This window comes from Pungitius pungitius, chromosome 15 (genome assembly GCF_949316345.1).
Source record: "Pungitius pungitius chromosome 15, fPunPun2.1, whole genome shotgun sequence".
In the NCBI taxonomy this organism is placed as follows: Eukaryota; Metazoa; Chordata; class Actinopteri; order Perciformes; family Gasterosteidae; genus Pungitius; species Pungitius pungitius.
In genome coordinates, this window is record NC_084914.1 from 11,761,400 (window position 1) to 11,784,878 (window position 23,479).

Genomic DNA, 23,479 nt, shown 5'->3' on the forward strand with positions numbered 1-23,479 from the left:
GAATGGGAGATTAAATACCAAATAAATGGGATTTTAGAGTAGATTGTGTGGAACTACTAAGCCACGCATGTTGTACTGAGAGCTTGTGTGTGTGTGTGTGTGTGTGCATTTGAGAGAGAGATATGTTTGAGAGGTGGACGTGCATGACAGTAACTTCAAAAGACGGAGGTATCAGATTCAGACGCGGCCTGACAACCGAGGAGCTGTTGTGAGAGAAGCGAAGGAATTTACAGCATCTACCTTTCATCTACACAGGTGGCCGGTGTGTGCATGTGCGCGTGTGTGCATTTGTGTATGAGGAAGCATTGGGTTGTATATGTGTGTATGAGTATGTGTTTATTTTCTGTTTGAGTTTTGGAGAGTGTGTCGTGCACATGAGTAGTGTAGTGTTATTTGTGAGTGGGGAGGCAAGGGGTGTAAATGTGTGTGTGTGTGTGTGTGGGTGTCTGCATTCACAATGGCGGCGATTTAGACAGGCGAGTCACAACAATGATCCAGGAAGCCAGTGATCCCAGACACTTACCAGGTGGTTCAGCGCTCTAGTTCAGCGCTTAATTCATTGGTCATGAAGTAAAGACGTTTTCAACTCTGCGATAAGATAACACATTTCCAAATCTATTAGTTAAATAAGAAATCTCATCAAACTAGCAGGAATATGACACTAAAGTGTCTGAAAAATGTATTTGGCTTTGGCAATAATCCTAAAACACGTTTTTTTATATCACACATATAAGTCAGACATTGTCCTCTTAGGGCGGTTCAATAATAGTTGCACCAATTGTGTTAAATGGTCTCCTGACTGCATTTAACATAAAATATATACAATTCATGTCATTTGATCTTGCAGTGTTCACATAAACTCCATTTTACAATATTCAATAAGGTAATGAATCAATTGAAAGGATGAAGGATGCTTTATTCATCACATACACAACAACAACGCTGATTATTGTGAAAGTTTGTGTGTGTTTAATTTGCATTAGCACCAATTGGATTAATCAGTGTAAATTGATTGTCTTAGTGTTCTTCACATGTGCATGCTTTTTGACAGTCATAACCTTGCTTGAATGGTTTGCCCAGCATAAATTAGGCTGATTTCATAGTTTAAATCAGATTGAAGCTTAAAACTAAATTCTTATTGAACATGCGGACATGGGGTTTTAATAATTTACTGACTGAAATCCAACCTTTTGTTTCACATCCCAACAATGCACCTTGATAATAGAGCAGGCCTATTTAACCTGCAAACACTGTCAGTTTGTTGGTTTGCTTGTCTCCATTTGTGATAAGGATGAGGTCACAGATAAACCAAACCACAAAGCCACACTCAAAAAGATCGGCAAGGACAAACAGAAGCACTTTTTTTTCATTCAATTTATTTTGTTAGTTAAATTTCTATAGCAGGTGAGGGAACATATCGGTCACTTGAGCATAGTTTTCAGAAGTCACAGTGTTTTAGACGTGGACAGAACATTAATAAAATATGGAGGAAGGGACAAGAGGAAACGAAAAAAACAAGGTGTTACGGTGACACAATCCTACACACCTTCTCCTTCACGGTCCTCCAACTGCCCCCCTTACTCCACCAAAAGAAAAGAAAACTTAAAAAAAGGCCTCTGCTCTAAAGTGTTGTCAACCCCATCCCTCCATCCCAAGATCCGAACAAAATAAAACATCAAAACAAAACAAAACTCGGCAACAAATAGATATATTTATATATAATATATATATTCACTCTTTAAAAATAGAACTTCAGTCTAGATACTAACATCTGTACAAACTACAAAAATAAATTTTAATATAAATAATTTATATGGCATGACATTGACAATTTTTCTTTTGAAATAAACTACAAACCATTGGAGATTCCCCCCCCCCCTCCCTTTTAAGTCCTCACCACGGTCTGACAACACCCCTGGCGGTCGGTCTACGGTCTGATCAAACTGTAACTGGTGCTTTGCTCACTGCTTAATTATTCACAACTGCACAGTGGCTACTTGTCTTTCATATTTACAAAAGAAACCAAAGCTGCCACTTCAACAAAAAAAGAAATCCCTGCAATTTAACCTGGCAGTGATGAGACCAATACCGAACAACGACAACATCAACGTAAAAAATGTGTAAAGCAAACAACATGAAAATCCTAAGAATGAAAAAAGAATGTATTGTGCCATATATGAGGTTTGTATTAGCGAGAAGAGTGAGACATTAGAAAGTGAGTGAGAGCAGGCTGGAGCATTAGAAAGGTTGAGCCAGTTTACATAAAGTCATAATTGCACAGGGTTTGCAACGCCATGAACGCGTTGCAAACCCAAAGCACCCAGCAAAGGAAAATGAAGAAATTAATAATAATAATAACATAAAAATCACTCCCTTTGCATTGGATTGTATAATTCCCTTTTAAAATAACATAAGAAGGTGAACAATTGTCAAAAAACAAAGTGACCAATGTGAGCTTCACCCACTTTAGAGCTTACAAAAACTGCAAAAAAAGAAAAAATTCTTATCACAGCTCCTTCAAGTAGTTGAAAACTGCAGAGGAAGGATTAAACGTGAGATGTGAATTAGGTGTGACCCTCTCGGCGCGCCGGCTAACGGATCACAACCACATTCAGACAGATGGGCAGGATGATGGTGGTAACGTCTGCTACTGCTTCTTGACAAGACACAACATTTTTACACCAAAGCGAGGACATAATACTGAGTGCTGATTCCTGTGATAACAAGGAAAAGGGGACGAATCGAAGGCACAACGGTTACTACTGTCTGCTGTGGACAACAGTGCACACTGTGACAGAGAGCAGCTATAATTGTGTGTGTCAGACACAGAATCTCTCACAGTATAATACTGTGTAAAAAAAAAAAAAAACTAATTTAAACCATGGGGGGGGGAAGAGCAGGGTACTGCAATTTTTTTAAGGCAAATCACTTAACATTATTTTGAAATGTAGCAGCAAAAAAAAAAAGATCAGAACAATACAAATACAACACTGACCACGTGTTCAATGTGTTGTTCAATTTTCAATAGCCTAATATCTTAATAACATCTCACTTTTTGTGGACACTTTTTACATATAGCGCAGTTCTTATTCTGTACACCGTGGGCAAAAGAAAAATCCACCACCCCACAAAGAATAATCTTTTACATTTGAAGAGAATACCCAAGTTATACAGTACTCTTTTAAATAGCTTCCTTCTTTTTTTAGTATTAAAATATATACTCATAGATTTATATAATTCTGAAAAAGTCCTTTTTCTTCTTTATTACGTCCTTGAAATAAATCCTCTCCTTTTTGTGTGAAGTCTATGTACAGTTGAGAGTTCAACGCACGTGGCTCCATGTGAGCCGTCGAGGTGCTTCGGAGAAGACCCGCAGAGAGGGGACAAGGCGTGTGAGAGCGTCTAGCAATCTTTGGCTGCCTGGATCCTCAACCCACCTACAGCGGGGGAAAAGAGAGAAAACAGAGTACGGTCAAATTAAGCTAAAAAAGAGGCCTTATGGCAATCTCATTGAGCCACTGCATGTATTTCATGCTTCACTCTCTGGTATGATGTCAGCTCTCGATACACATATTGAGAAGATTCACAGTGCGGTACACCTGCGAGGCGTCAAACTCACCTCGTGTTGTTTTGCTGCGCTGATGCTCCGCCTGGCTCTGCGCTGCTTCCAAGTCCTGGAGCTCTAAAGAGTCTCTCTTACATGAAGAAAAGTTTGTTTTGCCACCACAAGTCCTCCCGGGGGCCTCGAAACAGTCCGACTCGCTGTCCGTGTCAAAACCTTCATGCATGTAGCCTTGGTACGCCGCCCCCGGCAAGGTCGGGTGCACAGCCACCGTCACGGAGGCTGTGGCGGTTACCATGGTAACGGGTCCCCCCATGGAGCCCTGTTGCATGGGCATCGCAGAGCCGCTATTGCTATAGCTCGGCCCTGTAGTCCTGTTTGGCCGAGGCCCTCTGCCGCTCTGCAGCCTGGGGCCGCTGTGACCTGAAGTCCTCCCCGGGACCTGAGGTCTTTCGCTGGGTAAGTGTTGCGCCTGGAGCCTCTGGAGGCCCGGCTGCTGCTCCCTCTTTTTTCCATCCCAGCACGTATCCTGGGAGCCCAGAGGTGACTGTGCGCTGTGGGAAGATTCATTTAACGGTGCGATCCTTCCGACGCCGCCAGTTGAATTTTCTTTGAATGGCCGCACCACCTGCAACGCATAAAGTTTCATCATTTAGTTTCAGAAGAAAAAAAAAACAGTTAGGCTTTCCGTCTTATCGGTGTGGTCACGCGGCGTACCGTGAGCTTGGGGAAACTGGGGTTTTTGCTGGCTTCCAGCAGTATGTGAGACGTCGAGGGGGGAGCGCTGGCGTGCGAGGCTACGTCACAGTACTTATAGTCGTCCTCCCCGATGCCTGACGTGGTGGTCATCTCAGAGTAATACTCCGAGTCAGACGACTCGGGAAAAGCTTGTTGCCGAGGCGGCCGTGGGTTGTGGTGGCCCGTGTAGTAGCCATGGTGGGTCATTGGTGGGGGCAGCTGGGGCTCGGGGGAAGGCGTCGGGAGGCGGCTGGCGCTGTCAACGGCAGTGACCTCAGACGGAGGGCCCATCATGGACAGGAGCACCGGCAGCAGAACCAGGCCATTCAGCATCCCCAATACAGTGAGGATGGCTAACACGGCAAAGAAATACCTGAAGGATGGGGAGAGAGAGAGAGAGAGAAAGAGAGAGACGTTAGTTTGAACATCGACCTAAAGATGACAAAGAACGCGGGTCCAATTCAAAATAGCTGACGACATCTTGTAATCTGTCGTTTCCGGTGGGAAACAAGAACTTTCTTGTTCGCTGGTAGCAGCTGCTAATTGTTACTTGAGTTGGATTTTAGTTGAGCTAAGGGTATTCCAAAGCACCTCTGTGTTTACACTGAACAGGTCTCCTGGCCCTTTTCGTCTGGCCTAATGCCTGCATCAACTAGACGCACACACACACACACACACACACACACACACACACAGACGCACACTGGGTAGTGCTTATGAGTGCACACACACACACAGTCACACAGAGCAATCCTTTTAATTCTATTTTCTTTTAGCAATTTACGGTTTTTAGGGATTTGGGCTTAAGTTCTGCAGGATTTAGAGCGCCTGCCAAACTAATGACACTTTTAAAAAGCTGATAACGTTTCACGTTTGTCTTTTTTAAATGCAATATTCCTTTTAATTTGACAAAAGCAAAAAGCAGCAGGCCTGATGTGTTGTATTGCCAAGCGCACACAAAAAGACAAAAGGATGTGCACAACTGCAAACGCACACAGACACACACACACAGACAGTTGGCACTTGAGGAAGGGAAGTAGCTCAGGGGAAGAAGTCAGGGAAAGCCCAGTGTTTGTGTATCAAAGGCAGGGAGGGCAAATCTGATTCCCCCGCTCAGTCCAACTAAAACATGCTTTGATGCCTCCACTGCCGCTGCTACAAGACTTTCTCTCGCTTTCTTTTTCACTCACATAGCGTGTCTGTGTTTTTGTTTTATTTCGTGTGTGTGTGTGTGTGTGTGTGTGTGCATTTCATTGGGGCTCCGAGGAGGCCAGGGGTGGAGGCGGGCCACAAGAAAGGGCTTCCCAAGGAAAATTAGAGAGGACCACTTAAACACTAACAGAAAGCAGAAAGAGGGAGACAGCGAGATGCTAACCACCAGCCAGACTTTAGGAGGTATAAGAAAGAGGGAGGAAAGAAATGATTGTTGGAATGAAGGGACACGCATACTAGCTGCGTGGTCCTCTGGAAACAGGCCTCTCTCCTCTGAATGGATTACTACGACGATTACGACTACTCCGCTTGACAAAGGTCACTCTCCAGGAAAGAGATTTCACAATTTCAGCCCCCCCCCACCCCCCTCTCCCACTCTCTATTTTCTTCTTTAAGCTGTGTCCTTGTTTTCGTCCTTAATCAGAAGCATAACGTATGTCATCCTAACCACTCTTGACAAAACACTTCAGGGAGATATTTTCAATTTCTTGCTGTCTCCTCATACCATGACGGCCTTTCAACCACATGCAGATATTTAATCTGCACGTGGTATTGAGTTAACGCCCAGACGCTGATATTGCAAAACAGGTAGGTTTTCATCTTCTTTTTAGTCATCAAACAAGTTCTTTACAATGTAAAAAAAAAACTAAAAACAAGAGCAGAGTGGGACAGAAAGAAAGAATGAGAGTGAGACGTTGGTGGGACCTCCAACGGTGTCTCTCTGTTAGGAATTCTGTTGTTTATATAAACTGTAATCTTTTCCATTCGTTGTCAGGGCCTGGGGAGCTGTGTGTGTATGTGTGTGTGAGAAACAGAGCGTAAGTGTTTACATGCCTGTACATATGTGCATTTGTCCATGTGTGTGTGTGTGTGTGTGCGCGCGCGCGCACACTCACATGTGCCGCGTATGTGTGTGTGCATGAGAGAGAGGACTCTGAGCACAGCGGAATTAGGCACGCTGTTTATTCAGTGCATTACAAGGCCAGGAGATGTTTACAGCAGTATATTTATGCTACTCCCCAGCTAGGCAGGTCTGGCTCGCCCCGTTCACCCCGCCACAGCTACGGCTAAACAGGACCTCCAACAGAGACTCTGGACCCTTCTGTCACAGAACCGTGGGAGGAGAGAAGAAAAACAAGATGCTGGAAACGTTTTTTACTCTCAATTTCTCCCCATTTACACCTCTTTATCTTTGCAATCCGGCGCTGTGGTGGATCTGTTCGTCTACCCACCAACCAGGAGCTCATATCCCTGCAGGAAAGTCACCCTTGGAGAACTTTTCCTCCTCTCTCTCTCTCTGCTTCTGTCTCGGTTTCTGCAGAAAAACAGCGCTTTTTATCTCACGGAGGCCCGTTGCAGTCTGTGAGCTCAAGGTTGTGGTTTCAGGGTTTGGGCCTAGACCACATTCGGCTGAAAAACATCGAGCTATTTGCCTTTTTTCCACTGTGACCATGAAACAGTGGTGGGACGCACACGCAGAAGGGAGGGCTGTTTGTTGGTGGGCTTCAGCCCATCTGACTGGCTGACCAGTTCAAATTTAGCTCCACTTTTTATGACGGCACCCGACGTGGAGGAACCAAATGCCAAACGGATGATAGGAATTTTTATAGATTCCCTTGTGTATGTGTGTGTGTGTGTGTGTGTGTGTGTGTGTATGTGTGTGTGTGTGTGTGTGTGTAAAAGAGACACAGTGAGCGCGAGAGAGAGAGGGAGAGATCACCCAGTGGGTAGCAGAACACTTCCATGTTTACGAGCAGCTGCTACACACCCTTGATGTTTTCCCCATTTTTGTGCTCTGAGGTCGGGGAGACGGGGGTGTGTGTGTGTGTGTGCGAGTGTGAGTGTGTGCCAAGAGTGACAGAACCAGGTGCATATTTGTCACTGTCTGTGTGTTCATAAATAGGGGTATAACATTTCCACCTGCATTCACCGCTGACCCCCCACAAGGCTTCCTCCCGTCCCAAAGTGGGGATGGACAACTGGCTCCACACACACACACACACACACACACACACACACCAATGGCGTTGAAGCAATACACTGCTACTTCTGAAGGGTGACAAATAGGCAGTGAAGGGTGCAGACAGTGTCGCCGTCACTCTCTCACACAAGAGAAGAACAAAGAACACACACACACACACACACAGATGCAGAGACACATAGAGCGCACACTCACCTCATGATGAAGTCAAACTCTGACCCTGCCAGCATGAGAACACCCAGCAGTGTGGAGATCGCTCCGTCGACCACCGGGGCGAACATGTGCTCCAGAGCCACCGCCGAGCGCTTGTTCCTGTTTCCAATCGCAGTCAAGAAACCCTGCGGCAGAGGGGGAGAAGAAATAAGTTGGAAATCCTGCTGATCACACAAAAACTTGTGTTCGAGGCAAGGCTTGGCATTCCTGCTATTATTCTATCTTGGAGGGGGAGTGGGGGTGGGGGGGGCATCAACCTGGAAGCCAAGAGTTTCCCTATAAATCTCTAATCACACTTATTTGACCTTTTCACTTTACATCTCAGGCATCAAGCCACAGGGGGCTGTGGTTTGCACTTTAAAACAACTGAATGTTTACAATGCCACTTGTTGTGTATATAAAAAAAATAAAACACATGTTCGTAGTGAGTAAAACTTAATACAAATAACACAAAACAAAACATACCTCCGACATAGCCAAATGGCCAAATGTCTCCAGTGGGCATTGAACATTTAGACCAGAGCATCGGGTTTCAAGTAACGTAGGTGTTTAATTGTAGGAGCTCAGTCCTCCTAACGGTTAATCCGTGTGTGTGTGTGTGTGTGTGTGTGTGTGTGACCTACCAGCGCGATGTGAACGGTGAACTCCACTCCGATCCCCACGGAGGCGATCAGAATGACCACAGGGATCGCGCTCAGCTTGATGCCGATCAGACCCATGATGCCAAACAGCTCCACCGTCATCATGGCCAAGATGAACACCTGTCGGGGGGGGGGGAGACGGGGAGAGAGGAAGCGTCATGAACCGAGTCGCTTACATCTACCGGTACTGAAAGACAGCGGTGTGATGAGGAAACCAAAAGTAAATGGAAAAGCATGTAAACAATAAATATTAATTAATACGTGCCTTCCCCCCAGAGTTCAGCCCTTTTGCCTCTTCACCCCACACAATCTTTGACCCTTTGCTAAGGGTCTCAACCACATGGCATCAAATTACCCACCCCGAGGCTAATACCATCCCCCCCCCCCCACCCCTTCTTCTTCTCAGAGGTGGTTGAAATGATTGACAGCGCCTGAGACAACAGAGTTTGTCGCCACCAGAACACCATTTGCCTCTGTCTGTGTTTGTGGAAAACTAATGATCTTTCTCCGCAGATAGCAGCCTGTTTTGCTTATTTAATCATCCGATATTTTCACCCTTTAATGCGGTGCTTCGTTTTGCTTAATGGCAAACACGCAATGCGACCGTAAACCCGTGACGCGAACAACAACCAGCCTCAGACAACAAGGAGGAGAAAACGGTTCCGAGCCAACGGAAGCTTTTGATCCCAGCGGGGCCTCGGAGCTGCAGCACAGTTAAATTGCAAATGATAAAAGGAGGTTTTACTACCTGGACCACATACAGGCAGGCTGATGCTTGGAAACAGTGCGTGCATGTAGCTGTGCCCCTTCTCTCTGTCCGAGCACACCGTGTAACATAGCTGTCTCGATCGGTGCTGCTAGGCATCGCTACTTAAATTAAACACATTCCACTTGAAACTGGCCCTGTTGTTGTGCTACACTTCAGCCCCCCCAATGGTCAGGGGATGTGTGGATTTGTGTGTGAGCTTGGGGGGCCCTTAAGGACCACCGGTCCCACCAGCTTGTGTGTGAAATGTTTTCCAACTGCTGAACACTCAGACTGTCTCTCTCTCTCTCTCTCTCTCTCTCTCTCTCTCCCTCTCACGACACACACATACACACACACACACATCCCTGATGGATGGGTTGAGCAGGCCAAGGTCGCAACTGGGCAGATCTGTCCTGTCCCCAAGTCTCTCCCTCTCTCTCTGACAAAAGCAGCGAGGGAGTTGGAGGTAGAGGCTTCAGGAGGGCAAAGCCTTTCTTGCTCCTTTGCATTTCCTTTTCTATGGGCAGCCCAGCCTACATTAGAATGACAAAGATCCCTATGTGTGTGTGTGTGTGTGTGTGCGTACTGGCCCTCCACAGAGAAAAAGGGGCCCCCTAGACAGCGTTATTGAGCTGTGCTGTGAAGGGTGAGAAGAAAGTGAGAGGAGGAAGGGGCTAATGATGTTGTTGAGGTAGCATGGGTTGGAAAATGCAGAGGCACAGGAAGGATGAGGACGAGGTATGAGGAAGAGTTGCGGGGCTATCTGGACGCTTGCTTACAATGATGCCGGCAGTCCAGGGGTTGAGCAGGAGAATCGCACAGACCAGGAAGGTGCAGGCCAACACCACGCTGATCGCCAGCAGGAACCAGTGTCTGAGGCCAATGTACTGCTCCCAGAACAGGAAGGGGTATCCGTTAGGGTAGTTTAACACGCCCTTGCGGCTAAACTCGTCGCAGATGGCTCGCACACTCTCGATGGCCTCCACAAAGTCGCTGGCCTGGCGGAGGCCGTTCAGGTAGAAGGGGAACTGGGCAAACTCTAAGGGCTCTGCAGCTGGGACTGCAATGGAGAGAGAGAGAGAGAAGAAAGGCGAGACATGAGATCATTATTTGTTTTTGTTCTGCATGGATTCTTTAGAATATAATAAAGTGTCAATCGGGATGACTTACTGCGCAGATTCTCCCCCGTGGTGTCGTACTTGTCGTGAATCCACTCTCTAGGATGGGGGTAGAAGTTGGCCTGGGAGGCAGCGTAGCCCAGAGGATCATTGCTGACCCAGACTGTCAGGTAAATGTAAAACACCTCCGTAGGGATCAAACCCTCTGCATCAACCAGCCGGCGAGATGTCAGCTGGAGGAAAGGGATTCGAAAATTTGAGAGTTCATGGTCGTTCGGGGATGGAGTTTTTGTCAGAATGAATGGTGAAAACATGGCGGTCCACAGTACCAACACACGGACGCGGTTTTTCCTGTCAGTTTGTCGACATACCTGGCTGTAGTTGAAAGGCTCTTTCTTGGAGCCGGTCTGGATGAGGAGCTTGTACGCCAGTGCTCCGTCCTCAGTGCCGTTACGATAGCTGTCAGAGGTAATCCTGCCTGCCTGCCAGTCAGCATCAAAAGCAGCCTGAAGACCTATGTGTGAAGAAAAAGAAAGAAAAAGGTTGTCACTTATAAATATTAGGATTTCTATAGTTATAAAATCATGGCAGCTTTCTTTTGTGTCTGTTTGGGTGGACAGTGATGTTAAAAATCCATTTTTTTCCCTCTTTTTTTTCCATCTGCCTGTGATTAATCAGGTTGTTTTCAGTTATCACTTCCTCCTGACTGGGCCTCTGACATGTTGTAGCCTGAGGACGCACGCACACGCACACACACACACACAGATAACCTACGACCCCAACCCGTCTACTGCACCACCTTTGAGCCCAGGTGGATGGGGGTAAAACAACGGCTGAACTTTCATTCACCCTTTGCACATTCTCACCTACGCGGACACACACACACACACACACACACCCTTCCCTTATTAAAATATAATCCTAAGACAAAGCATAACTGAAAAAAACATAGATGGGATTCTGACGTCATTGTAGAAAAACTTCCATTGCGACAGAGACCAAAAAAAAAAAAAGGAAAGACTGAGCCTTACCTTTTAGCCAGTCCTGGAAGTAGTGCAGCCACATTCGAGGCAGCTTGCTGTCGCTGTCTCTGACCACATATTTAACAGAGTTGAAGGCGTTGTGCAGCTGGATCAACAGCCTCTGTGACCGGGCGTAATCAAATCCGTCCATGGTCACCAGGTACATGTTGTAGAAGGAGAAATACTTGAACTGGGCGTCGATGAAATCGTACTCCTTGGTGTCGCGTGGCACTATGTCCGTTAGGTAGAGGCCGTCGTGCACCATGGTGGTCCCGTACAGGCTGAGGCCCAGCAGGCCCAGAAAGAGAACCACCACGATGGCTTTACTTTTGGGCTTGAGGAGCAGTGGGGCGTATTTCTCCCTAGCGAAGCTCGACAGGTTCCAGTGCAGGAAAGGGAGTGGCACGCACTCCTTCCCCGATTTGGAATCCTCCACCTGAGCCAGGAGGTCCCGTGTGGAGCTTGAAGTAGGGGTGAAGAGCTGGGAGCCGTAGGGGTCCGGCAAGGTGGTGGTGGTGGTGGTGGTGGTGGTGGAAGGCGAGTCGGCTGGTGGGAAGAAACCCAAGCGGAGAAATGAGTGCTTTGGTATTGCGATTCATTTACGCTGAAGAACACTTCACAGACCAAACAACACGGTGGTTGGGATCTCAGTTGGGCTGCTGTTTACCTTGAGGCTGCGACGTCGGGCAGAGGATGATGGACGTTGGGCTGGTGGAGATCTGGGAGGTGGGCGGCAGGATTGTGACGATGTGCTGGCCGGCCGCGTCGCACTGCGTGAACGCCTGCACCGTGGTGGTGATTTGGGTGCTGGTGGTGATGGTCGAGCCCGCCGAGTACTGGTGGGCGGTCGCGGTCGAGGGCGTGTGGGGCTGCTCGCCGGCGTCCGACAGCTCGTGCGGAGAGAGGTGGATGACGCGGTCGGAGCAGGGGCTGTACAGGCAGCAGAGAACATCCAAGCGCTTGTCCTCGCGCCGGTGGAGGTCCAAACTGAGGATGGCAGGGAAGATGAGCAGCACCATGCCGAAGTTGAACACCACCACAATGGCAGCCTTAGGGATGGAAACACACACACACACAGGGACCAAATGAGACAAACAAAGTGAGAATTGACAGTGAACAGTCTGTGAAATTACAGACACCCGAACCCAGCTGGGGAGAGTCAAGGATCCTTGGCCTTCTTTTTTTTATTTTAGTGTCTGAGACCACAGCCCAGAAAGCGAGAGAAAAGCCTTACTCTAAATCACCAGCTAGGATTACTGAGCGAGCCAGAAAGAGATAGAAAAAAAGTACTTGTGCCAGAATAAAACAACTACCGGAATAATTGAGAGAAACATACATATATAAACACATATACATGTAGATATATATATATATGTGTGTGTAAATATATATATTTTAAAGAATTTGAGTAAAACCATTACCCTTCACCACCACCGCAGCTGCCTCCCCACTCCCCCCAGCCCCTGGAGCTGACATTCTGACTGGCTGTGGTTTCCAGTGTGTTGGTGCCTATGTGTGTGTAATCGTGTGTGTTTGCTTGTGTGTTGCAGACCACCCACAGTTTGTCACAGATCAGAGCAAACCGCCTTGACGGGCCAGTGATATACTGATCCACTGCTCCCTCCCTCTCCTTCTTCTTCTTTCTCTAGCTGTTCATCATTCTCTTTGCTCTGATTATTCCACAATACACACACACACACACAAACTCACATATATGCACATATACACACCAAGCACACAGAAAAAAATGTTGGCCCCGTAGGTGCAGCGGCAATAAAACTGTGAACAAAGGCTTTCCTTGCCCTGAATGAATGTCACCTCTCTTAAGTTATCTCTTTCATTTTCAAAAGAAGCCTCCGGCCTCTTGGTGTGCGATTGTGTACATGTGTCTAAGTCTGTGCGCATGCGTGCCCGGGTGTGCAAAACATACCTGCAAAGAGAAGGCTCGCAAGGCAGGAATGGGCACGAGAGCGGCCATAAAGAACGCAATCATGTTGTTGATGGAAGTCAGCGCCACGCTGGTGCCGGTGCGCCGCAAACAGTCTCCTGTCCGGTCCTTTAAAAGAATATATATATATACATATATATGATCAGACAACGTTCAGGAAAGAGCAGAGGAGAGGACAGGAGAGGGTCTTAACGGTACCTTGAAGGGGATGTTGCTTCCAGCCTCCGTGAAGGAATGAGCCAACAGAAACATGTCATCCACACCGATCCCTAGTGCCAGGAAGGGAAGCACCTGTGATGCGGGAAACGGTCAGAACGGACATTTATAATCAAAATCTGTCCCCGATTCCTACGCACACTTAAGTGAAAGCATAGTCATGTCACCCAGTAAGTGTATTCAGCGGCGTGTGTGTCGTACCTGTGTGGTGGCAGCGTTGAAGGAGAGGCCAAGCAGCGAGCAGAGACCCAGTCCTGCAGCCACTGACAGAGCTACTAAGAGCACGCCGGCCAGCCCAACGGCCCCCTGGGACTTGGCACAGTCCCACCTTAGCATGGTTACACAGGCATAGGCCAGCTAGAGAGAAGTAGTCAATTGGAAATTTGAGTTATTTTACAGTAGTGAAAAAAAGTATTTTCATTTTGGCTCAATTGACTAGACTATTGTGAGGCTTTACCATGAGCAGGTATCCCCCTGCTACCCTGATGACGCTGACATCAGAGAAGGATTTCATGATGTCGTTGAGGGTGGTGGTGGAGAAAGCGTGGATGGACTGGCTGGAGTTAGATGGGATACTCTGGTGGACCAGCTGAGGGGTGAAAAATAAATCATCAACAAAAATACACTAACTTTAGCACATTACCTGATAAATGAACAATCGCATTGACAAAAATAAGATACTGACAGCACTGGAGTGATGGTTACATGAATCACAAAACCTCGGAGGGGCTGAACTGCAGCATATTTTCTGCACATGAAAACCAATTTCCTCCCTCTGACCGAGCCCACCCAGCGCTATCCGACAGCCCCATATTTCAGGGCCCTCTCACGAAAAAGCACCCTGTCCCTTTGAAATGTGCATGTGCGTGTGCGCGTGTGTGTGAAAGTGAGGATGAATGTGTGTGTGTGTTTACATGTGCTAAAATGTGTGTAATTCTCTGTGTATGTATGACAACTGAGGAGTAATGAGCACAGATGCCAGAGGTTGTGAGGTCAAAGGTGAAAGGGATGGGATCACATGACTTGTGAGGTTGCTCTCTCCCCTCTGTGCCGCGAATGAACCAAAGCTTCCCGCAAAGCTGTTTAAATGTCCGCATTAAGTCATCCTTCCGAATCTAAAATAGGCCCCTTCTTGTTTTTAATGTGTGTCTCTCTGTCAGTTTACATTTGGCACTCTTTCCTTTGTTTTGCCCCTCCTCCCTCGTGTATGTCTCCCATTCTCCTCCCCCCTCCCTCTCTTCTTACCCTCACCGTGGTGGGTGTCGGCTATCACAGCAACAGCTTGTTCCTATAACTAGGGCTGTGACAGGGAGAGATGATCGGCCTACCACACACACACACACACACACACACACACACACACACACACACACACACATGCATTCAAACACACCTCCTGCCCCGGTCTGCCCTGCGTTTGCTTTACAAGGGAGCTGAAGACTGATGGAATTCAGGCTGCAGAATCAGTCCCAACTAGTGTTTGTGTGTGTGTGTGTGTGTGTGTTTGTGCGCTAGAATCCCAAAGCACAACAATCACAGGGACAAGGAAATGCCTCGTCGTTTCCCTCGCCTTCCTCGTACTTCTTCTTGGTGGCCGCGCTAATCAACATCTACACCTCGGCTCTATGTGTGCATGTGTTGGACCTGTGCATCTACGTGACCATGCGAGGACAGGTTAAATGTGTGACGTAGGTCCGCACCTCCACAAACTTCCTCTGCCAGGACTCGAGGATGGCGGTGGCCTTTTCTTCGTTCCAGTTTATGTCGTGGATCTCGTAGTCGTCTTTAAAGTGCTCGTACAGCTGCTTGGGACTCATCAGCAGGAACATGGTTTGGAGAGCCTCCGCACTGCAAAAACAAACAGATGAGAGGTTAGGCAAAGACGTCTGGCTCTCCATGCAACCACAGCTCAAAGTGTGTTGAGCTGAGGTTGAAACCGTCAGCCGTCTGATGACTGGTACGTTGCAAATCCTCCAGTCAGACTGTGACCTGCACGGGGGAATGCCCCACTGTGACTGTCTAATAGGCAGGTGCCTTTTCTTCTAGGATTTGTCTGCCTGCCTGCCTGCCAATGTAAACAGCTAAAAGCAGGTGTTATCTGTGTGCCGGATTTCTCGGCTGCGATCCCAGATGTCCTCATGTTATATTGGCACAGACGCAGCGAGCTGCAGTGCTACTTAAGACGTGAAAGAAATGGTCATGAATCACATTGAAGAGTAGCCTAAGATTAGCTAGGCTCTCTGAACCCAATGCTGCCGCTCCATTTGTATTGGCTGTGTTTTTTAATCCGGTTGAAGTCAATTGAACGACACTAAACTGTGTCGTCTTAAAAGCTAGGTCAGCAAAAAAAGATTCATTCGAGTTTTTTTTCCTTCCTTCTGTGTCTTTTTCTTCTTTGGTCCTTCACACAACTCATGTGTAAGGTTTGGAGGGATGGGGGGGGGGGTGGGACTTTATGCGGCTGTCAATCATCTTTAATTGGACCATCCTGGACCGGGGTCATGCAAGAAATCGATCCCTCTCGGTACCAGGCCTATTAAGGGTTACACAGATTCCACAGCACGCTGAGGAGCTGCCTGCTCGGCTGGCTGTGATCACATAGACCTCCCCCTGTCCCCCAACAACACTCCCTCCATCACATCCGTCCCTAAGACAACAATTAACTTATGACATGCTCTGTGGAATACCCTGAAACTGCAAATGGCAGATTCTTTTCCAGTCTAAATGAGCACACACCTCAGCAGAGCATCCCGGCTGTTCTTGACCCGCCCTCCCAGGATCAGCTCCTCCTGCCAGTGCATGAACTTCCGGCTGAAACCATGGCAACCACCCTGGAGACGCCCAGCAATGTCAGGACTCTGAATGGACAAGAAGCAGAGTTACAGATGGAAAAACACAAAAAAACTTTTTTTTATTTTATCTATGACATCTCTTTAGGATATAATGACCTAATGACAATGTAGTTTACCTCTCCTTGCTCCTTGTTGGGTGCACTGAGAGGGCAGTCAGGGTCTGAGGGGTCTAGACACGGCCTGTTCATGTAGGCATGTCCAACCTAAGGAATCAAAGCACATTACTTAAGTCTCACTATACAGGACAAATAATTGCAATTCTACAAGTCTTTCATTCAGTATATATATGGCGGTATTAGCATCTCCTACCTGGGCTTTGTCCAACATCTCTTTAAACCCTTCCAGTGAAGTGAACTGACTCAGCTCCTCCATCAGCTTGACCGGATCTAGATTCATCCACTGGATATCTGGCATCCCCCTGCAGAGCAAAGACACACACACACACACACAAGATGAGCCTCCACCCAAACGTATCTGACCATCACTCAAAGCAGTAACTGCAAAAGCACTTGTATCCCGTAGTGCCTGCGTGTGTGTGCGGAGAAACAGTCAAAGTGTGGTTGGGCCAGGCCACGCAGGAGGCTAGCTGCAGATACAGGATAAAATAGCGTTTATTATCCCGTTTCACGCTGCCACAATGGCGAAGGAAAGGGCACGGCGGCTGCCTGCTCGCTTCCATTCCTCAATGCCCTGCCCCGAGTCATAACGATTACGTCTGCCTCCCAAACATCTTGATAAGTGGGGAGGGAAGGGAGAGGTTGGGCGGGCGAACGCGCGGCAGATAGGTGAGGGATGAGAGGAGGAGCAAAGGGGGAACTCTCACGCTGTTTCTGTTGAATCCACAAACAAACAAAAACAATCTGCTCTGAGCCTCGACTGAACCACCTGCCTCCTTCTCCTTGAAATACATGTGTCTATAAATGTACTAGAATGTGTCTTGAGTAATAAGTACATTTCAATTTAGAGCTCGATATCCTGCTCTGGAAACTGTATTAATCTTTCAGACATCCAAAAATAAGCTGCCACGTTCTGCATGGAGAAAGTAAGAAAGACAACAGTTGGACAGAAAGAGATAAAAGAATCTCAACTGAGAGCCCAATCTCCCTCCACTGGCTTATGAAGAGAGCTCCTCTCCTGTTCCCACATACCAGGGTTTCTTTTGCTGCTGCTGGCAAAGACACACTCCTTTATCAGCTAGTTTTTGCTTGAGTTAACCGGGCCTGGGCCCTTTTGTTTTTTCATAGATTGCTCCTCTTTGTTCTCCTACGTTTTTTCTCCCTCTTTCTCACTCACTCCTCGTCCTTCTCTTTCCAAATCTGTCTCTCTCTCTCTCTCTCTCTCTCTCTCTCTCTCTCTCCACACCTCACTCTTTTTTTCGTTTTGCATTTAAAACCAAAGCTGAAGTGAAGCGGAAGCTGAGGGGGGCTCAGGCCTCAGTGGCCACTACAATTTCCCTTCAAGTAAACTATTAACAAATAACAACAGATGCCGAACACTTTGTGTGAAGGACAGGAATACTCGGAAGATGTATGAACCATCAAAGGTCCTCTTCTCCCTCACTATTGCTCTGCCCTCGAGAAGATGAGGATGGGAATCATGTAATCATGCAACACAGTGCTGTCAGCATTGATTTACAATGAAACATCTGCTATGAGCTAAACTTATTTCATAAACTCAATTGAAATATCACTGGACAACCAAAAAAAAGGTCTCTCTTTCAGTCAAGTTCTCAAGAGAAGTTGGTCCTGAAAAAAGGAAGAAAAAAAAATCTGCAAAAGCCCAAATACGCCCAGACTCCACTGTTAACCGTCTTGTAGCTTCACTCTGTCTTTCTCGGGGGACTTGAGGCTTGAATACTGCCCAGTTTATTTGTTGGACAACTTGGGGAGCTGGGAGCCCGGGGCATTACCATGAGAATGCCGAGTGTTAGCCGTGAGCTGACAAAGCCGGGCCCCCTCCCTCCTCCGGGGCCCCTGCACTGATGGACACTCACTCGTAAACTGAAAGAATGCTTACCATTGTCTGACCCAAAGGACTCCCCTGCCACCACCACCACCACCGCCGCCGCCGCCACCTCCCCGCCCTCCGTTCTATCAACCCACCACCCAGTTGCTTCTGCAGCCATCTCCTCTCGCTCTCCATCCCTCCCTCGTCCTCGCTTTTCCCTCTTTGGATTTCTCTGTCGGGACACCCCCCCCCCCCTCCAGTCCCCTCTCTGGGCCCTTAAAGAACTCTATTACTGACCGCTGCTGTCAGTCACAGCACTCGCCGCCCGAATACAGAAAGCCTAACTGTATGTCTCCATCGGGCATGTGTTAAAAAGTTACGGGACCCTCTGAAAGCTTTAGTCTTCTATGCAAGTCAGGTGTAAGCAATGACAGCAAAGGGGGGAGCCAAAACTTTCGATGAAATATTCCTGATGTGTATAAAAAAAATACTGTGGGTCAATATTTCAAGACTTACGGTAAATAGGCGGAGCCTCCCTGCAGTTTGGCCCCTTCCCAAAAACAGTCCAGTGGGGTGATTATCATGCAGGGGAACAGCTTGTCAATCATCTGGGATCCGGTAATAGAAGGGAAACATGATTAAAGATCACAAACCAGGAAAGAATAGGTAGATACACAGATTTTAAAAAATCGGTTCGTGGTGAACTCACCCTTTCAATCATGACATTTTCGATAATAGGAACTCCTGATTTATAGCATATTTTGTTGAGATCCCACGATCTACAAGAGAGAAAACATGTTATAATTTAATAACATAATAATTCACAGCCGTTATTGTCGACACACAAAGAAACCTTTTCACATGACCTGTCCACGGCTCACTTACTTTCCAAAGAGTGACACCTGGACCTTGCTGGCAGACAGAGCGGCTTCCATGTGAACCAGCAAAGCCTCCTGGGTAAGAATATTGGTGCCTTCTTCTTTGGGGGTCTGGATAAGCATCTGTGAGGTAAATACTGACTCCTCTCCTTGCTTCTCCTTGGTGTAGCGAAGCTCCGTGCTCACCCGACTACCAGCTAGAAGAATAAAGACAAAATGAATACTGAATTCTTGGGCTAGATGGATAAAAGTAATTATTTACACATTAGCCAAATGTCATATATACAGACCCACACATTTGGAGCCCGTACCAAAGTGTGTTGCATGTGCACATATGCACACGCGCTTACCCAAGAACACACACATATATCGACCAACGCCCTTTGGCCAACGCCACTGTTGGTTTTGAAGGCACTTCACACAAGCCAGTGTCTGGCCAAAAGCAATGAGTAATGCCGCCTCTCGTTGGCTCCTTCTGTGAAACAGATGTGCCCTGTTCGTTTGTAAAAAACCAGCCCTCTGATGCCCCAAAGCCCTCTGCCACTCTGCTCCAGGCAGAAGACGTATCCATCAACGAGAGGTCGGTTAAGGGAGAACAGCCAGTGGCAGCGGAAAAAAAAAGGCAAATAACTGAGTCCAAGGAAAGGCGAATAGATTCATAAAGAGACAGATATTGGAAGTCAGAGGCGGTGCGGGACAAAAATAAGAGGTGGAAAAACAGAGACAGAGAGAGAGAGAGAGAGAAAGAGTGAGAGAGATGTTGTGCTGTGCGGTAGACTGCAGCCCCCTAATTACAGGAGGTTGCCCTGAAAAGAGTTTGCCAGCCGGGGGGATCTGAGCCTGTGCCAAGTGGACATGAAACATGCCGCGCTGGATCACAGAGGGCCCGTCTGCCCCTCTCGCTGTCCCACTACATGACAACCCCCGGAGAGAGAGAAGGAGAAGGAGAAGGGGGGGCAGTTTTCGAAACCAGGGCTACCTCCTTCCTAATTCGCACACTCGTCACTCTTTTACTCACGTTCCCTACGCTGCAATCAGGCCGGCCTGCATCTATTCCCCCTTAAAGCCGCAATACTATAAATCCTGCCTCTTTCTCTCCGACTGTCTCCCTCTTGCTTTCTTTCTCTCTTTCCACACGTTCTCTGCACCTCCCCCAGCCTGAAGCAGGCTCCCATAATTGATGGGGAGAAAAAGAAAAAACAAACTATTCAGCCGCCGCCGCAAAAGTGTGAGATCAGGTTAGAACTCTAGGCCTCGGAGACACTGTCCAATATTTCTCGGCTTATAAGGCTTTAATTACCTACACTGGGGCTTCGTAATATAAGGTCACCTCATTCATTTTGCAGTCATGGGTGCCTTTGTCTGGCTCAGTACATCCCAGAAAGAAAAAAACCAACAACCTCAAAATGATCTTGCTGGATATCCTTTGCACATCTGGTCCCTACAAAAAAATAAAAAATAAAGTTGCGCAGCCATGACGCTTGTCTTTGCAGGGAACCAAAATCAAAACATATAAAGGACAAAAAACCTCAAAACCTTGAATTTGAGAGAATAATGAACCCTGAGTTTATGTCACCCTGTCGGGTACGGGTCAAGGATCGGCCTCAGGTGTCAGAAGGTACAGTTCTCAGCGCCTCTAAGCCACACACATTTCCAATCAAGAAAGGCTACTACAAAATGGAACCCTTTCCATTTGACATCTGTTAAACCTTTTTTTTTCTTGACATTTTGTATGTTAACCTCTACAGTGTGGGGTTTTGAGCCCAACAGGAACTGGGTGGCTCGGAGAGACTCTGGCTCTGTAATTACAGGCCTCCTGAAGTAAATTATAGCTATTTGTGTCTCGTTCCTCCCATCTGGACCACCCAGGCAGCCAGTCCTCTCTCGCTCTCTTTCTCGCCTTCCCTCCTGAACCCTCGGTCCGGCCCCAAACACCCAACACTGAGCTCGCCGACTTTTCTGCTCAGTTCAGCTGTGTTCAAGCTTACCGCCCCGCTCCAGAAGGAACCTTGTTCTCTCTTATCTTATCTGTCTTACCGTGCTTTTCTCTTCTCTATTTCCCATTCTTTATCCTTTATTCTACCTCTCTTTCTTTCTCACTCTTTTCAATCCCCCTACTCTCTCCCTGCGTTCAGCCTGCGCTCCGCTCAGCCTTAAAGAGACAGTTACCGGAAATGTTCCCACCATTGGGAAGAAAGCGCCTTTGAGTGCGGAAACTCAGTGTTTCAACACCCCGGCGGCTGCTAATTTTATTACATTACACCAATTTTCTATCCTGAAATATGAGTCTTTGTCAACATGATAAAAGACTACAGGGGGGGGGGGGGATCACAAAACGATTACAAATGATTCTAAATCACATCCATGGTTCTTTCATTGGATGTTTTTGAGAAACTCTGCCGCCATAATAAGAATCTTAGTGAACAACTCGACTGCAACATGTGAATTCGTTTAGCTGCACCACTCAAAGCACTTTCACAACGGTTACACCACTGGGAAAGAGAAAAGCAAATTAAAAAATGTTGCAACAAGCCCCGTCATGGTTGGATGGCTGTATGTACAGATATAATGCTTGTAGAAACGTGTGTGTGTGTGTGTGTGTGTGTGTGTGTGTGCACACACCGGGTTGAACACTGGACCCTGTCTCAACCAAACCCAGTCATTTCCTCTCCACCTGACCCCTCCATTTCCAAAGGCTGAACACCCAGAATCCCCTAACTCTAAAATATGTGCGGCTTCTCACATCTGGCTTCTAGGGTGAAGGCAATGCCATCTTTAAAGTGCTGCGCTTCACATGTATTCTGTTTTGTTCTATTCTGTCTCTTTGGCTTATAGGCCCAGTCCCAGTTCCAGGCCATGCTAGGTCAGTTCAGGCCACCTTCAAAGTTCAGTGTGGTAGATTAGCTGGATTAGGGGGCCTCTGAAAGGCACCACGCTGCTATGGAGGAAGACCCAAGACGAAGAGGGCTGAAAGTGACATGTATGCTTTTACCTGCTACATGGTGCATTAGATCGGACCTTTCCTAATTTACACACCATGTCAACATTACTTCTACACAAAATATGTATGATACTCATAATAAAATATAGATACAAGGGGAAAAGTGTTCTGCTCCACAAAGCAGCAACATTACAAACAGGACAGAAAGTCATTCTATGCATCATTTACTTTTTTTTCTTAGCCGCTTTTTTTCCAAAAAGTCCTCTAATAAAGTTCCTCTACTTCTCATTCTTCTGGCCTGGCACCCAGCGTCACAATAAAATGTCCTTTTGTGACTTGTGGACCCACCAGAATCAGGACTGTGCCCCACTCTGGGTCCTGGGGCCTGGGCCCTGTCCGGTGGCGTTCCCTAGCCAGGGCACCGCAGAGAGCAGGCTGCCCCCAGCAGATGGGCCGTTCCTCCGTACAATCCTTCATTGCTGCAGCCCCAGACTGAATGCAGACCCTTTTGTCATTCAACCTCTTCAATTTCTTTCAGATGTTTCCCAACAAACAGCAGAATAAAATAAAGAGGGAACGTTGCAACAAAAGCAAATGGACCAAAACTTTCCCAGCCTGTAAAACAATGCCAGAGTTGGCTGTGGGAGGGTGAGCCTGGCACTTCAGTATGTACCTATAGAAATACAGTCTGTGTGTGTGTGTGTGTGTGTGTGTGTGTGTTTTGTCTTCACACACAGTTGTGTTATTTCAGGAGACCTCTAAAAAAAACTAATAATAATGTGCCAGCATGAACAAACTAAATGATGCAGCTTCCACCATCATGAAAACATACAACTGCCCAGAGATCACAGCCTAAAAACAGTATAAAACCACGAAAACAACATGAAAAATCAGTTTCAGTTACATTCTATTCAGATGTGCCAGTGGTGTTAGCCACCACACATAAATTTCCACCCGGGTTGGCATTTAGGCACTTTCTATTTCCATATGTATAGGCTTGCCTCTGCTAATTATGCTAATCATGGGCAGAGTTGGCCACTGTGAAAAATAGTCACATTAGACACTCCACTGACCGCTAATACTGCTTAATGTGTAGTTGAAACATACATTCATCCCTGCCTGAAAGGCAAAAATTTTCCACGTTGCTGGTCTCATTCAGACGAGAAATGAATTTATTGAGCCCAAGAACCATTTCTTTTTTTTTCTTTTTTTTTCTCCCAAGTACCAAGAAAATGTTCAGACTCTCTCCGTCTCCCTGTCCCTTTACTCCTTATACTCGCATGGCGTAAAGACAGGAGCAAATGGTACCAACTCTAAGGTGACTGGTGGAGCTTTATTCGCTGCGGACCAAAGACAAAGGAAAAGAAAGAAAGGGAGCCACGCTATATTGATTGAGTCTGAATTATTCCGTCCCCCGCACGCAATGGACCGTCCAGTGAGCTGTTTATATATTTTTTTTAAT

The 23,479-nt window shown here is 47.1% G+C and overlaps 1 protein-coding gene across 1 annotated transcript in view; it reads right to left on the minus strand.

Annotated features, from left to right (window-relative positions):
* Positions 1 to 1,361: 1,361 nt before the first annotated feature.
* The window catches only part of ptch2 (patched 2), a 26,983-nt gene continuing 4,865 nt past the window's right edge, over positions 1,362 to 23,479 (minus strand). The window contains 21 exon segments of the mRNA XM_037459037.2: positions 1,362 to 3,437; positions 3,620 to 4,190; positions 4,280 to 4,673; positions 7,689 to 7,831; positions 8,330 to 8,467; positions 9,875 to 10,155; positions 10,266 to 10,446; positions 10,585 to 10,727; positions 11,245 to 11,781; positions 11,903 to 12,284; positions 13,166 to 13,291; positions 13,382 to 13,474; positions 13,601 to 13,756; positions 13,857 to 13,988; positions 15,100 to 15,247; positions 16,136 to 16,257; positions 16,368 to 16,454; positions 16,561 to 16,669; positions 18,715 to 18,806; positions 18,908 to 18,977; positions 19,084 to 19,273. Of these exon segments, the coding sequence (XP_037314934.2) occupies positions 3,403 to 3,437; positions 3,620 to 4,190; positions 4,280 to 4,673; positions 7,689 to 7,831; positions 8,330 to 8,467; positions 9,875 to 10,155; positions 10,266 to 10,446; positions 10,585 to 10,727; positions 11,245 to 11,781; positions 11,903 to 12,284; positions 13,166 to 13,291; positions 13,382 to 13,474; positions 13,601 to 13,756; positions 13,857 to 13,988; positions 15,100 to 15,247; positions 16,136 to 16,257; positions 16,368 to 16,454; positions 16,561 to 16,669; positions 18,715 to 18,806; positions 18,908 to 18,977; positions 19,084 to 19,273 (4,130 nt within the window). The 3' untranslated portion in view covers positions 1,362 to 3,402.